General features: G+C 31.8%; 1 protein-coding gene across 1 annotated transcript in view; it reads left to right on the top strand.

The window, feature by feature from the left end:
* LOC127712588 (von Willebrand factor D and EGF domain-containing protein-like) overlaps positions 1–15,805 on the top strand; it is a 104,534-nt gene that overhangs the window by 75,067 nt on the left and 13,662 nt on the right. Inside the window, exons 2-8 of the mRNA XM_052219103.1 lie at positions 6,872–7,255; positions 7,828–7,977; positions 9,117–9,335; positions 10,013–10,224; positions 11,503–11,899; positions 13,592–13,744; positions 15,547–15,733. Of these exons, the coding sequence (XP_052075063.1) occupies positions 6,971–7,255; positions 7,828–7,977; positions 9,117–9,335; positions 10,013–10,224; positions 11,503–11,899; positions 13,592–13,744; positions 15,547–15,733 (1,603 nt within the window). The 5' untranslated portion in view covers positions 6,872–6,970. The remainder of the gene's footprint in view (positions 1–6,871; positions 7,256–7,827; positions 7,978–9,116; positions 9,336–10,012; positions 10,225–11,502; positions 11,900–13,591; positions 13,745–15,546; positions 15,734–15,805) is intronic.

The following is a 15,805-nucleotide window of genomic DNA, read 5'->3' as shown; positions in this document are numbered from 1 at the left end:
CTGAAATTCAAGACAATACAAGGTTCACGGACAATATCAATCACTATAAAGGCAGAAACCCTCATTGAATCTATCTCACCATGTCAATTTTTATGATACCAAAAATAACACACATAATAAAATCCACAGAAGCGGTTACCTTTAAATCAAAGCAATTCTTTTAAAATATGATACAAACCAAATATGGTTTAAATGAAAATAATAAGTTATGATCTAATTGTCGAATGCTCGGATATTTTATTGAATAGCTTGTTAAAATCATTTTATTTGAACGATTAACGTTGTACAATTGGATAATAGGTTTACGGAAAATAAAATCAATGAATTTTTAAAGGAGACTGTACGAAATATACAGCAATCAAAAATGTAGAAAAAAGATCAAAGGACCATCTCACTGACTTGGCAAATGATCAACCTACCAGTGATGAATATTTAGACGACAGATGGTACAGAATTTTCAGTGCAAATGGGGATCAAATGCCATCATATCCTCCTGGTATAATGCATTGTGGGACCATCTATCCTATTTGGCTTAATGGTATTTATCAAACAAGTCATATAAATCAATAATGTTTTAGAGTACATTTATATAATACTTTATCGTGTACGTTATAACACAATATATTGTCTAACATTTTGTACCAACTAATACTGACCTTTTTAGCCATATACATGTGAAATGAATATTAAGTAGCTTATTATTCTAAATAAAGCACACAGCGAGAAAATAAAGCTGCATGCAAATATAATGCTATATGATACCGTTTCAATGCATGCTAAATTTTTAATAATTGATTGATTGATTAGGAACAGAATGTACAGGTTTTTTGAATGAAATAGGTTAAAACAAAAAGAGAGGTAATTCAAAATCATACTTTACATTTCTAACAACGTAATAAAATCATAGAATGACATTTAAGAAATGAGCGATTCACAATAAGTAACGAAGCCTTAGAAACTTTGATGCACATCTACAATTATAGTGTTCGACTCATTTTGATAAACAACACGGATTTTATTTTGGTAGATTGCCTGTGTAACATTAAGTACTGCTCATTAAAGGGCAGGTATCATATTCAAAGTATACTCAGTTCAAATTTCATAAAGTGGAATACAAAATAAAATAAAATAAAACCATAGCTAACAAAATAGTTATTTCTTCAAATATAAACATAATTGATGTTGTCAACGATCAACATGGTCAATGAATAATGTACATTTTCAAGTATTAGCCATGTGAAATAAAAACTAAGTATCTTATTTATATAAATATAACACACTGCGAGAATACAAAGCTGCATGCTTGGTTGGCTATTTAAGGGGCATTAGCTGTCAAATTCATCTTCACCGATTTGACTCAAATTCTCATATTTGATTTATAACATACTTAAGCATATATCCAAATTACAAAAAGTCTAAATAACATAATGAAATTGTTTTTTTGTTTTTTTTTATGTTAGGAACTCTACCTACAGAGTATGATGGAAACGTTAGCAGAGAAGCATGCGTTCAAACAGAGAATGACATTTGTGAAGAGTCCATCGACATAGAAATAAGGAACTGTGGAGGATATTATATTTATTTTCTTCAGAAAACAGCGCCGAATTCGTCGTTTTGCTTTGGTATGAAGGAATTTATCTTCAGAAATATTTAATAAAATCATTCTTTTCGAAAAATTTTATTTCCCGATGTTACCTTGATATAATGATTAAGCGGGATTGGGAAAACACGAACCCGTAAAAGGTCATAGGTTTTGTACGTCAAATTCAAATATGCGTACTTGCTTTTATGTGCAAGTGTTTTTGTTTTTTGTTTTGTGTTTGCTTTTGGCCTGTTAGTTCCTTTGTCAAATTCTGCTATTTTTGCATATTCACGTTTTTTTTGTATAATAGTTCAACCTGAATATATACTTAGTTTAAATATTTAAACATGTTACAATACAAACATCAGTCAGCCTCCATACCCTTATAGAGCACTTTGTTCCAAAAATATTAAACCATTCAAAAAAAGTTTGTTACAATGCATGGACTCGATAATATATTTTAACATTTCGTCATCTAATTAACCATCGAGATGACCTCTGAAGACTACCGACGGTCCTATAAACCGATACAAACAAAAATGTAACATAAATAAATAGCTTCCTCGTGCAATTGGATTTTTCTAGGTCTGTTAGATTTCATATTGTAGGTGAAAAAGTATGTTTATAATCGTTTTTAACTGTATAAAGAAGGATTTTTTTTGTGGATCGAATCAGTCAACAAAATGATCACTTTCGATGATGACATTCTTTTCCTTTTCATATACTAAATACATACTTAACCCATCTCCGCCTAAGAGGTTAACTTGGGGTCTCATGAATACGGATTCAATAAGGTCGAATTATTCACGTGCAAGTAAATAATTCACCAGCAATGTTTTTTTTTTAGCTTATTTTGACGACATTGAACCAAACAGGATGCTAAAAGCGAATTTTTTTTTCACTATTTCACTTTCGTTATTGGTTGAACAAAAACAAAATCATATTTTAATTTTTATGTATATCTCGTTGCTAATTCCCCTATAAGATTTCTAATTCTTTGGCAATAAAACCCTGTCTGAGCCAATTGCTCAAAAAAAGATAATTAACCTGTGTCTGACGATGATTGTCCAAGTTAGGGGTCACAACGTATATCAGCTATCTGCATGAATCGCAATAAGGATTATTTACTACCAATGTATGAATCTAAATAAAAATAAATTTTGTGCACCAAAGTTTAAAGATATCAAAAAGGAATTTGACCACTACTTAAATCCCTTTACTGATTTAAGTTTTAAAAGTTATATTTGGTTTGATAGTCTGTAAACATGAAAATCCTTGCGTTTCATAGATTGAGAAGTGAAGTACAAAATGAGACTCGTCCTCATCCGAGCCCGACTTGCATATCTTACATTAGTGTCGTTCTGCAGGCATTCTTCGATAGCGTCAAATTTCAGTTCCTAGTTGGAACTCTCCTCATCTCTGTTGAGCAATTGTCGATCTTTCTTGTAGAGAAATCTTTAGTTTTACACACGTTTACACAGTGTAGGAGGAATTCAAAAATGTTCTTAGATTGTGTTCGATATCAAAAACCCTTCACCTTCTGAGCCACGCCAGCATTACACGGAACTATGTTCCTTTTATTTCCAAACCACTGAAATCCATTTAGTTATATGTTATTCTCTCGAAGAACTCTGTTGTTTGCAGTTTTATCCGATGAGTTCCATAAGACCATACAAGTATTTGTCTACAAAATAAATGACATTCAATAGTCATATAAGAAGTTATTACATGATCCGTGCTGGGAGTCGTGTTTAGGAATACATTAAGGACAATGCAATATGATATACAATCGCGAGAATTTTAAATCAATCATAATAAGATATCTTTTTGTATTGTTACATACAATTGTTAAATAATAATGATGTTTGTTAACAAAACATGAATATTACATGCAAGTTTTACTTGTAGGAAGTGGTCTAGTTGTCTGTCCCGTTGGTACATCATCAGAAACAGGGTTTTACCCTGGGTGTAGCTGTAAGTACAATTGTTTGCATTGCATGCTGAAATCTTTAAGTATATTGATCTATACTACATGTACATGTAAGTGGTCTTCTCATTACCGCAGTAAAACAGAATACCAAAGTTATGTGTATGACATCGAATCTAATTTTTGATATTATTTAATAACTGCATGGTGGAAGATAGATAAAATTAAGTATTCATCATGTGTATTTAACGTTATATTGCTTTAAAGATGTCATGCACATAAATTAATTTAGAAATTCTGTAGTGGAAACAGACTGTTCACCTCATACAAATTTCAAATGTGTGCATATTTTTTTGCAGCAAAACACACAGTGCTTTAGCAAAACAACCAGTGACATTAATTACAGTAAAACTTTTAATATTGCTTTTTATTATTCTTGTTTACATTTACGTAAAATAAACATGTAAAAGTTAAAAAAATATTAGATTGCAACAAGAAAAAATAAATACTCATAGATTATAGGTTCTTGTCCAGTATTAACTTTATTCGTTTTGTAGCATCTTACCCAACGACATATGTGTCTGTTGTTGTACATGCAGAACTATTGGAAGGCAGGAGTTTCCAAATTCCAGGCTATGATCCCACACCAAGTTTACTACCAGTATTCAGATGCAAATTTGATGAAGAATCAAATGAAACCTATAAATACGACATCTTCTGGTATATAAATGGAATTGAAATTACGTCCTATACTAACATTCCAACGAAAGATATAAACACTACTTTACTGAAACATACAGACTGGATGGATAGTTATAAAATGAATATGGAGGTGTATATTACATTACAATTGGCGTATTCTAACATGATACAGAAAACTGCGAAATTTAAAATTAAAAACACCATGCTACAAAGCATGCGTCCGCAGCGCTTATCTGGATTTACCTTTATCAGGAACCCTTAAAGATAAAAATTTCAAAGCCAATGATGTATAAGAATTGAAACAGTTGAAGAGCTATATGACAAAAAAGGACATAAAAGTAGCCAAAACCAATCTTAGTCCAACTTTCCTGAGGGAATTGAAATCCTAGCTTCTTTGTAATTTCAAAATGTATTAACAGGCAGTTTCAGAACGGTTTGTTATAAATCTTGTCATTACGGAAGTACTGACAGCGGAGCTGATTATACACTAGGAGACTGATTATCTAACAGCAGAAGTATCGACTACGTTTTGTTAAAAATGAAAACAATACGTTTTTAATGTCATGCGTCCGAATCAATTGTCAAAATCTACCTTAATCAGGAACGCTCGAAACCGATGATATAAAACCAAGGATGTATAAGACCTTACAAGGCTGAAGAGCTTTATGACCAACAAGGACCTTAAAATTGTTTGAACTGTTATAAATCATGTCAGTACCGAAGTACTGACTACCGAGCTGATTATACCCTCAGGGACTGATTGACCACCAGCAGAGGTATCGATCCAGTGCTGTAAAAAATGAAGTACAAGGCGTTATAAATTTCATGTGTCCGAGGCGTTTTTTGTACTCTATACAATCTGTTAAAGTTCACATATATTTATACAGATTCATCTTAATCATCATGTCAATTTTATTTTGACATATTTGATACAGCTTTTTATGATAATATAACAATTGATAAAATCTTGCAATCCATATAAGGTAATAATAAAAGAAAGGTGGCAAAAAGATTTTGCAAACAATACCCAATATAAAATTATCTACAATCAAGCAAGAAATAATATATTTTAGAAACATTTGATTTACTTCGAAAATTATATTAGAGACCTATTTCATCTAGACAATAACAACAGTGTTTAATTATATTTGCCCGTGACATGTTTAAACCTCGGTTTCAAGTAACGCTAGGAAATGCATATCTTGTTGTCAAAAAGCTAAATGGTTTGAATGACTTAACATTTTGTAACAGAAAATGAAAGCATCAATGGTATTTCATATCAAAACAAACGTGTTCACTTCCAGAATGGTCGAAACGTCCCTGAGCATTTTCATTAAAGATACCAGGCTCGTAATATTATACGCCAGACGCATGTTTCGTCTACATAAGATTTATGAATGGCTCTCGAATTTGAAAGTTTGAAAAGGAAATGCAAACAGTCATGTATATGGCGGAATTAGTGAATAAACTGAAAACAATTATTAGCTGGCATGTTCATACGTGTATGGATCAATTTGTATAATATTTAAATTGTAGGTTCAATGTGCTATTAGAATAAGATATTTAGCTTATTCTGTTCCTGGTCCATTGCAGTACAGTGCAAATTTCAAGGCAGGAATAGTTGTAAGTTAATCGTATAAACATATTACTAAATTAAAAAAAAAAAAAGTGAAGGTAAAATAATTTAAAATATTTGCTAATAGTCAATATATTACTATTCAGAAACTATTTTAGACAATTAAATATGTTGATGCGATGTTTAGGTAAATAACAACTTCTCAAAAGTCAAAAGATAGACTGGATATATCTTAGATAGATGTAATTTGTAGAACTTTCATAACTGTACTGTATTTACTGCAGTGGATAAAACCTGAATTGACTGAAAGACTGATTATGACTTATTGATTTATTCCAGTCGTTTGAAGGTACATGAAGCATAAATCAAAATGGCCGTTCCACTTCAAAATTGCTTTACTAGTGTGCACTCTCAGCATTTGATTCAAAATCTATCAATCTTATATAGATAACAAAGGAACAAACAATTATTTAATACTTAAAGAAAACCCTTCTTGAAAGATATACACGATATCAATTTTTTAAGCAATACAAAGTATGAAATGAGGTGGCAATGCTGTAGTGTTGCTATCAACGAAACAATACGAAATATAGTAGATTTTCAGTGCAATCTGTTTAACCCACAAACTAAACACATTTATTGAGTGCCTTATCTTTTTTATAATAATTTTTTTATATGACCTTCAAGTGTAACCATTAAACCATTTATCATTATAAACGCTTTGTTTTTCTTTTTAAAGATGCTTTTTATATGCATATGAATATTAAACATGTTAAACAATTAGGCTATCAGAATATTTACAAATTATAGTTAGCGCATATGTATGAAAGTTATCATGATGGTCAACATATTAAGTTGTATGATACCCTCAGCTTGGTTTTACTTATTGTATTGGACAATTCAAATGTTAGGTCTTTCAAAGCTGATGATTTTATATTCCAAAGCGGTGTCAGAGTAAAACACACGTACATTGGCTAAGAATATATAATTGTTAAGTATACTGTATTTTATTGATTTAAAATTCCATTTGAAAATTCATTATACAATGTGTAGTATCAGTCTACTGTTATTTTATTTTTTTTAGCCGGAGAAATATGACTATACGGTCATTGAAGGCGAATCCATTACAATTTCATTCAAGTCGACAGTTCCGGTTGGTTGCATTGCCTCGCATAAAAACCTCATGGCTCGCTGTGATCAGAGTTTTTATGTGTTTCAACCTAAAAAGAATCCAAACGTCGGATCGTGTTCTAATAACATTGCCATAAAAGATATCATATTCAAAGCACAATTTTGCGGCATCAAATTTGGAGCCACTGACTGGCAAGAAGAGAAGAAACTGGAAGTGTATGGTTTTAGTGATGGTCTGTATAATAGTGGATATCGATCAACATACATACGGCTTTCCACTTCTGCTGTGTCAGCATTTAATGAAATGTGGCAAAATGTACAAATTCCGGACATTAAGGTTTGTTTCAAGAAGAAATATAGAATAAAAAAGTGACTTATTCTGTATTGGTTTTATCTTTTTAGGGCTTGTAAAAATTGTTAAAAGAATGTTTACCATTTCTCAATTCATGAATAATAAAACAACAATATAGATTCACTGCAATACATGTTACAATATGTAAATGAAAATCACAAGAAATTGAAACACAGCTCTGCAATCTGTTTAATTATTATATTCACTTAATTTTAATATATATCATAAATTTTAGCGTAAATTTAAAAGATGAGATCCATTAGTAGTTATGCAATGTGAAATTTCGTAACAATATGTTGATTAATCAACCCAAGGCAAAAAAACTAGCAACCTCTATGCGACAGATGACCTGAAGCTTGGACAGGATAAGATTCTTTTGCTAGATTAAGTATCTCACTTATCCGTTAGTTGGTGATACATGTGATATGCGAATGGATGTTCAAACGGAAGACATTCAAATCTAATAAGTCAAAGAAAAGCTGAAAGCGCAATGACAAAAACAATAGACTATCAAAGACTGAACAATCTGAACACCAAAAATCATGTTTATACTTCAGGTTAAAGTTTTAGATAAAGATGCGTCACTGAAAAACAGGCTTTGTCAATCTGTAAATGATCCTCATATCACGACCTTTGATGGAAAATATTATCACTTTATGGACATTGGTGAATTTGTTATGTATAGAAATGGCAAAGGACCTTATTGGGTGAGAATAGAAACTTACAAGTTATTAGGTTAAAACATCAACTAAATGAATAATTCAATAATGTTAAATACTAAGAGAGGCATATACATACCTGTGTGTTGAATGCATCATTTGTATCAGTGTGGTATTGCTGTGCCTTATAAGTTTGAAGACTTGTCAATGTTAATGGGTCAATCCCAAATCAAAATTATGAAAATCAATCGTTCCTTTTGGGAATCGGAGGTGCAAATATTCCCAAAATTTTTAGTATGTATAAATATAAATTAAACTGGGTTATTCTCAATATTCCCCTCAAATTTCAACAAAACTAACAATCAAGTTACTTGAATGCCTATCCATTAAAAGCAGGGAACACCCAACAAGTATATGAATACCTGGCATGTTATGTTAAAGTGTTTACGATGGATAAAATCCAGAAAATCGCATCAGCCTCATCAAATAATTAAGTGTGTTTCTTTTTCATTAATTAATGCCTTTCCGATATATAGTGTTAGAAAAAAAGAAAAAGCGATTTTACTATAAAGATAAAATGAAACAAATGTGAATGGACTGCAAAATCACAGACAGTTTACCAATATTTAAGACGTCCCACAATATTTTAACCAAAAGCAAACACCAAAAATTCCACAGGTAAACAATCAACTATTGACATAAACAAACAAATTAAAACGCAGAAATCGTTTTCGTATTGAATATCTTAAACTAAATTTACATTTCCTTGGAAAAACAAACAACTTTCATTGCTGCGCAACTAAGAATGAAAGTATGTTGAAAAAGAAATGCAATATATATCCAGAAAATAAAAATAAAACGCTGAAAAATGCTGTATTGACCAACATAGAAGATATTTATCAAAGAACAAGGTTCCATCATGCGATCTGTCATTCAAACAAGAAAAATTAGTATGCAAACTTTCTGAAAATATAACAATATGTTGCTTGCCAGGTACATAACTCTATCCATGGACCATTCATATTTAATGACAGTATTGCTTCAAATTGGTTCAGGAGGTAAAAACGGCAAGACATAAGTTTTCATACTACGGAAATAATAATATAATGTTGTATGGACTCTTCTTTTAAAAACGTTTCCGGACAGTTGCATCCAAAGTATCATCCTATATTCTTTTTTGTTAACAGCTCCATGCGTTGTTGACCAACTGCGGATATGGTTGGCAAGGTTCAGCTTGTCACTGTGCGATAGCAATACGAAGTCGCAGTTCCTTGTTTGTTATCAGGACTTGTAAATCTATTTCAAGGACGAAAAAGGAATTATTAACAACACCAATTACCAAATTAATAAGTTGCGATGACAACGACCTACTAATTGACTTTAATCAAGCACGAAACGAGTACAAGGTAGATTATCAGTACTTTTGTATAGAAATAGTCGTTTTTTTATATAATAAAAAAAAAGACATGAGATACCAAAGGGACTATACATAATCATCAGACAGCACCAAAGGCCTACAAGAAAAAACACGAAAAGACGAAAAACAAATATTGCACAGAAAATCAAAAATGGAGCATATGAATCCTTCACAAACACTGAAGGAATCCATCTGCTACGACTGTGTTCGCAGTTCCGGCCCAACGGGAAACGTCTGTCGTGGTATTCTGCATATATTCAGTATTCTATTGAGTTGTCAAACGGTTTTTTTCATCCTAAAGTATTATTTCTACCTTACATTTATGAAAAAAGGAGATGTTGGGTATAATCAAAGCAAAAGCAGCTGACAGTCAAATAAAGCCAAAGAGTGTCATGACAGTAATTAACAAGTAATATGTATCTTCGCAAAATATACAGATCTAAATCGTTATAACAGTAATTAATAAAAAAAAAATATCAGCCATTAAAACTCGTATATGCCATATGGTAAGTACTGACGAAGGTTCTGACTATGGACAGGCACATACAAATGATGAGAAGTTCAACTTTTAATTAGATCTTTATTGTTCCCCTTTTAATAAATTATTTTATTTCTGTAATATGACATTGTAAGATATGAAATACATGTCATTTATTTGTAATTTAGGTTACTTTACCAATCGGAACAGAAATCAAGATCTCAATATCGAGGTGGTCGAGATTTATCGGTACTGTCACAGTAAAACCTTCAATTTATGACATAAATGAAGCAAAGGGACTGTGTGGTGTTCCTAGTGTCACAAAAGATCCTTCAGATGATTATACTCATCGTCAAAACGGACCAGTTAGCAGTGATCAGGAATTCGCCAAATCATGGAGGTAACATACTTCAAAAATGAAAGGAAAACCGAAAAACCAAGATGGATCAATCTTTCATTTCAATTATCAAACAACTTCTGTGTAAATATACACACTAAATGCGTGAACATATGCTATTAGGAATAAGTAAGGGAATTAATAATATATGATGGTTAATTGGAGCTTTAAAGTATTGTGTTTATTGAAACATCATTGATGTTTATGCTTCCGTGTGCGAAAATGTAAAGATCGAAAGGAGTAAAGCAAATCATAAATAAACACGGAAGCTTCACATAACGGCTAAATGAAAACGAACGAACACGAAAACGCAAATCTCTATATTCTAGTACTTGGACAAATGAATAAAAAACATATACCTCAAATTAAGGCAGGTATATAGTAATAATCACATTAAACGATATAACTTTTACTGAATCTGATCCAAAGTCTTAAAAGTGACATATCGTTTACTTTTGATTTTTATTTAGAGAAATGCTTTTAAAAACTTTATAAAATTTTGATGGGTGTCACTCAATAACTATCGTTTTAGTAAGTTCTTGTATTTTCCTTGTGCACATGTTATGTAGAGATTCAACTGAAACTAGGAGGTTTGCTCTTAATATTGTTCCTTCTCTTGATGTTGACAAAAATTGATGACTTCAAAATGAAATCGATGACAAACGTGATGAATAAGTTACGAATTGTCAACTCCACATTTCCCAATAGTACAATTCCTCTGTCACATTGTAGGACGTTTGTATATCACAATAAATACGTTACACTCATTTATATTAACACTATACTGAGTTCATCATCACGGGTGTTCTCTTGACACAAAAAATCCTCTGACACACTCTGTCAGTGCACCATTTTTGAGTTCATGAAGCCCTTTCAGTTGCGGGTTTTACCTTGATTTCTATCTTTGTAATGGATTAATGAGATTAAAACATCGATAATTAAACCATTGTGTCTTATCAGTGCAGATTTTATCAATCAGTACCTTCTATTGTGTTCCAGTAAAGAAGAATTAGTCTAAAGATTTTTGGCTGTTTAGTCTTAAATCGTTTTAGTAATTTGATAAACTGAGATACTCGTGAAATCAATATTCCCATCGGTGATATTCTATTTTGAAGAAAAATCGGTCAACAAGTTGTCTTTTATTTTATTTAATCCAAACCGAGGACAGCATTTTTAACATAATGTAGTAACGGGAGCATGTTAAAATGTTAAATTTGGAGTTAATCTGCTTACATAGAAATGTATATAGACTTTATAAGTATCAATGTTTATTACTTATAGAATAACATCAGCAATGACGAATGAACAGTTGTTTGTTGAAGAACCGGATTTTATCAAAGATGATTTAACTCTTAACCTTCCGAACAATCCATCAAGCACAAATAACGCTACAACATTTTGTACATGTGAGGACCAGGCTACTAGTACGGAATCACTCGATGATTTCAACATTGTACAATGTAACTTGACAGAAAGCACGAAAGTTTGCTCCAGTTCGCAACAAACTGGGAATCAGATAAACTCCTATTCTACTTCCTGTACCGTCTCTAAACGTAAACGGCGTTCTCTAGATCACTCTAGTGTAGTTCGTCGAAGCACAGCTGATGCTGATGACAGTGATGATGTTACTGAGTCTAATCCTCTTGTTTATGATGAAGACATCAACAGTACAGATGTGGTAATGATCCTTAATGTTATAATGTTATTTTTTTGTATTTAAGTTGTAAATATCCCCAAAAAAATTATCCATTTTTAGCTTATATTCAAACGGACCAGAAATCTCATAGGAATTCATCAGAGCTACGATTCTAAAGCTGGCTCTACAATATTAATTTATTCTCGTAAATTATGATAAAAGAAGACGCGAAGAACACACTTAATTTGAAATAAATATATAAAGGAGAAGGGTTGTTACTACTTGTTGACCTCTGTATACAAAAATAATACATTTTAATTCGGAAATTAAAATAAAAATCTTTATAATTTTATCACATATAAGTTTGTCAGATATCTTTATTCATATGTTTACACGGGTCTTACATAATTGTTTAAATACAAATGCGGTACTGCAAAAACTGACAAATAATACAATATTTTGAAAGATTATGATAGATATTGACATCCGAACAACGGCCATTTGAGGTACAAAATGTAAGGCACAAAATGTTTTATGATATGACAGTGATATTTCAGTTAATATTTCTGAATAAAGGTGTTCAGACTATTTCATTTTATTCAATTTCTATAAAACTGACATTATTTCAAAAAACGAAAATGTGTAAATTGAATATTTTTGAAACTTAAGAACTATGGTAATATTTCAAACATTATGCAAATATTTGGACTTAATAATAAATGTTTCCAAACGGACATTTTGCTTAGATAATCAATTAGTATTTTATATACATAATAATGATACAGTGTATGTTTTATAAAACAAAATACATTTCAAACGAGTTCTTTTGTTCAATATAGTAGTACCTCACATTTGTAAGTGGCATGTTCCAATTTAAAATAGATCTTTAACAGTATTATTGGCATACACAATAACAGTTGGTCTAATCTCTAGAGTTGAATCCGTGTTTAATGAGAAAAACTTTATATCTTATTGTGTTTTCTTCCTTCATGTTTTGTTTACGCATTAATTTCTCCTTCAAAAACGTTCATTTTTTAATGGGTGTTATGGATATTGCACGGGTTCAACAGGTAAAGTTTAGGTCACCCTTCTACGTTAAACGAACGCCTTCACGTGTTGGTTGACCGTTATGCTCATAATGAAATGCCTGTGTCACAGATTATCATGAACATATCCCAGCCGTCGTTTAATCAATTCCGTTCTTTCTCCCTGAATTGTAACATTACCAGTAGCGGGTTACATGTAACCTCAAGGTTTTTGTACGGTTCATGATGCTCAATTTTTAGATTTTTATGTATGGATTTGTGGACTTGTTTATTCTTTGATGTCTGTTTTCTTTTTTTTTTTTTACAATGACGTTGACAGTACCTTGTCGACTAGATAATTTCTACTGTCCCCCTGGTATCTATCTTTTGAATTTGTTTTGCACTGAGAAATGTGGTAAGGTAAAACAGATAATGGTGTAAGATGTTATTCATGATAGTATTTAGGTTTAAAACACCTTTTTTAATTCAGATTATATACTTCATTTTTCTGTTATCTCTGTTTTAAATAAATTTCAGTATGGGCGCAACAGTTTGTATAAATAATTTAGGAATGTTTTATGGTGTAATTGGGTAGGGTGAAGTTTGAAATTTTAAACACGGAACAACGACTGTTAAATATTGTTGGTGAGGACTGTATACTTGAGCAGCAGCAGTAAATTACCTTTAAGGAATAAATTCTTTTCTGTAGATCACTCAAACCTTTAGAAACGGATGGACTGCGGATATAGCTTACCAAACATGCCAAGAAGCTTTGACTACAGCTATTCCGTCTGATGTTTACAGCAATTTTGTTGAGGTAGATGTGGAAAATTTTATACAGTCATGCGTATCAGATATTGAGGTAGGTCTTGTGAAATAATTACTATAAATCAACGTACTGGAAAGATCCCATAGACCACATACACTATAAAGCTGCATGCAGAAATCAGGTGAATCCGGATTTTAACCTCACATTAATATTTGTGGCAATTTAACCCAACAAACATGTTATATACATTTGACAGTCCATCTACCAAACAGCACAATTATCAGAAATACACAACAATCTGGCTCGAATAATGTGTTTTGGTGAAAATGAAAATAACGAAAATGTACTGTGGATTCATTTATTTTCGTGGGTACCAATTTTCGTGGATTAAGGAAAACTTACATGTTCGAAGATATTTAATTTCGTGGTTTTTCGACAATGCCTGCATACAAGCCTATAGTGAATTTGCCATTCGTTGAACATTTAATTTCGTGGTTAACCCATAACCACTAAATCCACGAAAATTGGTATCCAACGAATAATAATGAATCCACAGTATTTAATATTTTCATCGAATTATTATTGAACGTGTCTTGTTGGTTTAATACTCAGAATAAAGGAAAAAAAAGTATTAAGCTTTATTGCTGGAATATACATGAAAAATGTTTGTATACAGTAATTTCTTAGGTTTTCCCTTCGGATGTTTAACGAACGCCATCACGAGTTCTTCTATCATTTACGAATGTCTGTATAACATAAGCCACAGCTATATTTTAATTGTCGCCACAGCAGTCCACTTTTTCTAGATTGTGCCACTAGCGTGAGACAAAAATGTAACCTCGAATCTATACTGAGCATGAGCAACATGACGGGCGCAACATGTGGAACATGAACTTTTTGCCCTTTCGGATGTTGTTTAGTCTGGTATCTGTATCATTCCGGAATTTGAAAGGGTTATTCCGTATCCGGTTTGATAATTACTCTCTCTCTCTCTCTTGTTTCTTGTCAATGCGGGTAGCTTTACGTTTTGGATAATGAATGTTTCGCAACACTATTACAAAAAAAAACTATTTTATTCGTGTTATCTGTGTCCTTAATGTATACAGAACGCAGCACCTTTTATTACCTCCGACTGTTGGCAGGGTTCTTGTTGACCAGTTTTAACTTTTCTATGAAGTGTTTTTTTTTTAACTTATTTTCTTTTCATGGTTTTTCTTTTTTGTGATTTTTTCTTGGACTCTAATCTTACATTGTCCCTTGGTATCGTCCGCCTTTTTTATGGACACATGATTATGAGAAAATTTCAATATATTTAAACGAGATGCTTAATTATGTTTTTAGTTCTTAGTATTATTATTATTATGATTAATATTTTAAATCTTTTATGATGTAATTGTTATGTCAGAGTGACTATTGTTGAATATTTTGGATAATGAATGTTTCGCAACATTATATATTCTTAGCTGAAATGGTAACAAAACCTCAATAGAAAATTTTATTATATAGTTAGTCTATGATTCGCAATTACATAGATATAAGAAAATGTGGTATGAGTGCCAATGAGACAACTCTCCATCCAAGTCAAAATTTATAAAAGTAAACCATTATAGGTCCAAATACGGTCTTCAACACGAAGCCTTGGCTCACACCGAACAGCAAGCTATAAAGGGCCCCAAAAAAATTACTAGTGTAAAACCATTCAAACGGCAAAACCAACGGTCTAATCTATATAAAAAAACGAGAAACGAGAAACACTTATGAACCACATCAACAAACGACAACTACTGAACATCAGATTCCTGACTTAGGACAGGTGCAAACAATTGCAGCGGGTTTAAACGTTTTAATGGTACCAAACCTTCACTCGTATGACAAGTTATAACAATAAATTATAGGTAACTGGGGATAAGTCATTTTTAATGGATACTATCAATGCCATGGCAACGAATATCATGACGGAAATCTCCAGAAATGAATCACTTTTTATTCTGAACACAACTGATGGCTCACAGACAATTCTTGAACAAATAACAAGCAACTTGTGTAGAAACAACTGTAGCAATAACGGCATCTGTATTTCAGGTATGTTTGTAAAAAATCTCTGCAAGTCGTCTGCGAATCTTTAAATGTTGCACAACTAATGTGTCGTTCTCC

The sequence above is a fragment of the Mytilus californianus genome, unplaced genomic scaffold (genome assembly GCF_021869535.1).
Source record: "Mytilus californianus isolate M0D057914Y unplaced genomic scaffold, xbMytCali1.0.p SCAF_8, whole genome shotgun sequence".
NCBI classification, from domain to species: domain Eukaryota; kingdom Metazoa; phylum Mollusca; class Bivalvia; order Mytilida; family Mytilidae; genus Mytilus; species Mytilus californianus.
Note: the sequence above shows the minus strand (reverse complement) of the source record. Positions and strands in the feature narration are given on the sequence as shown.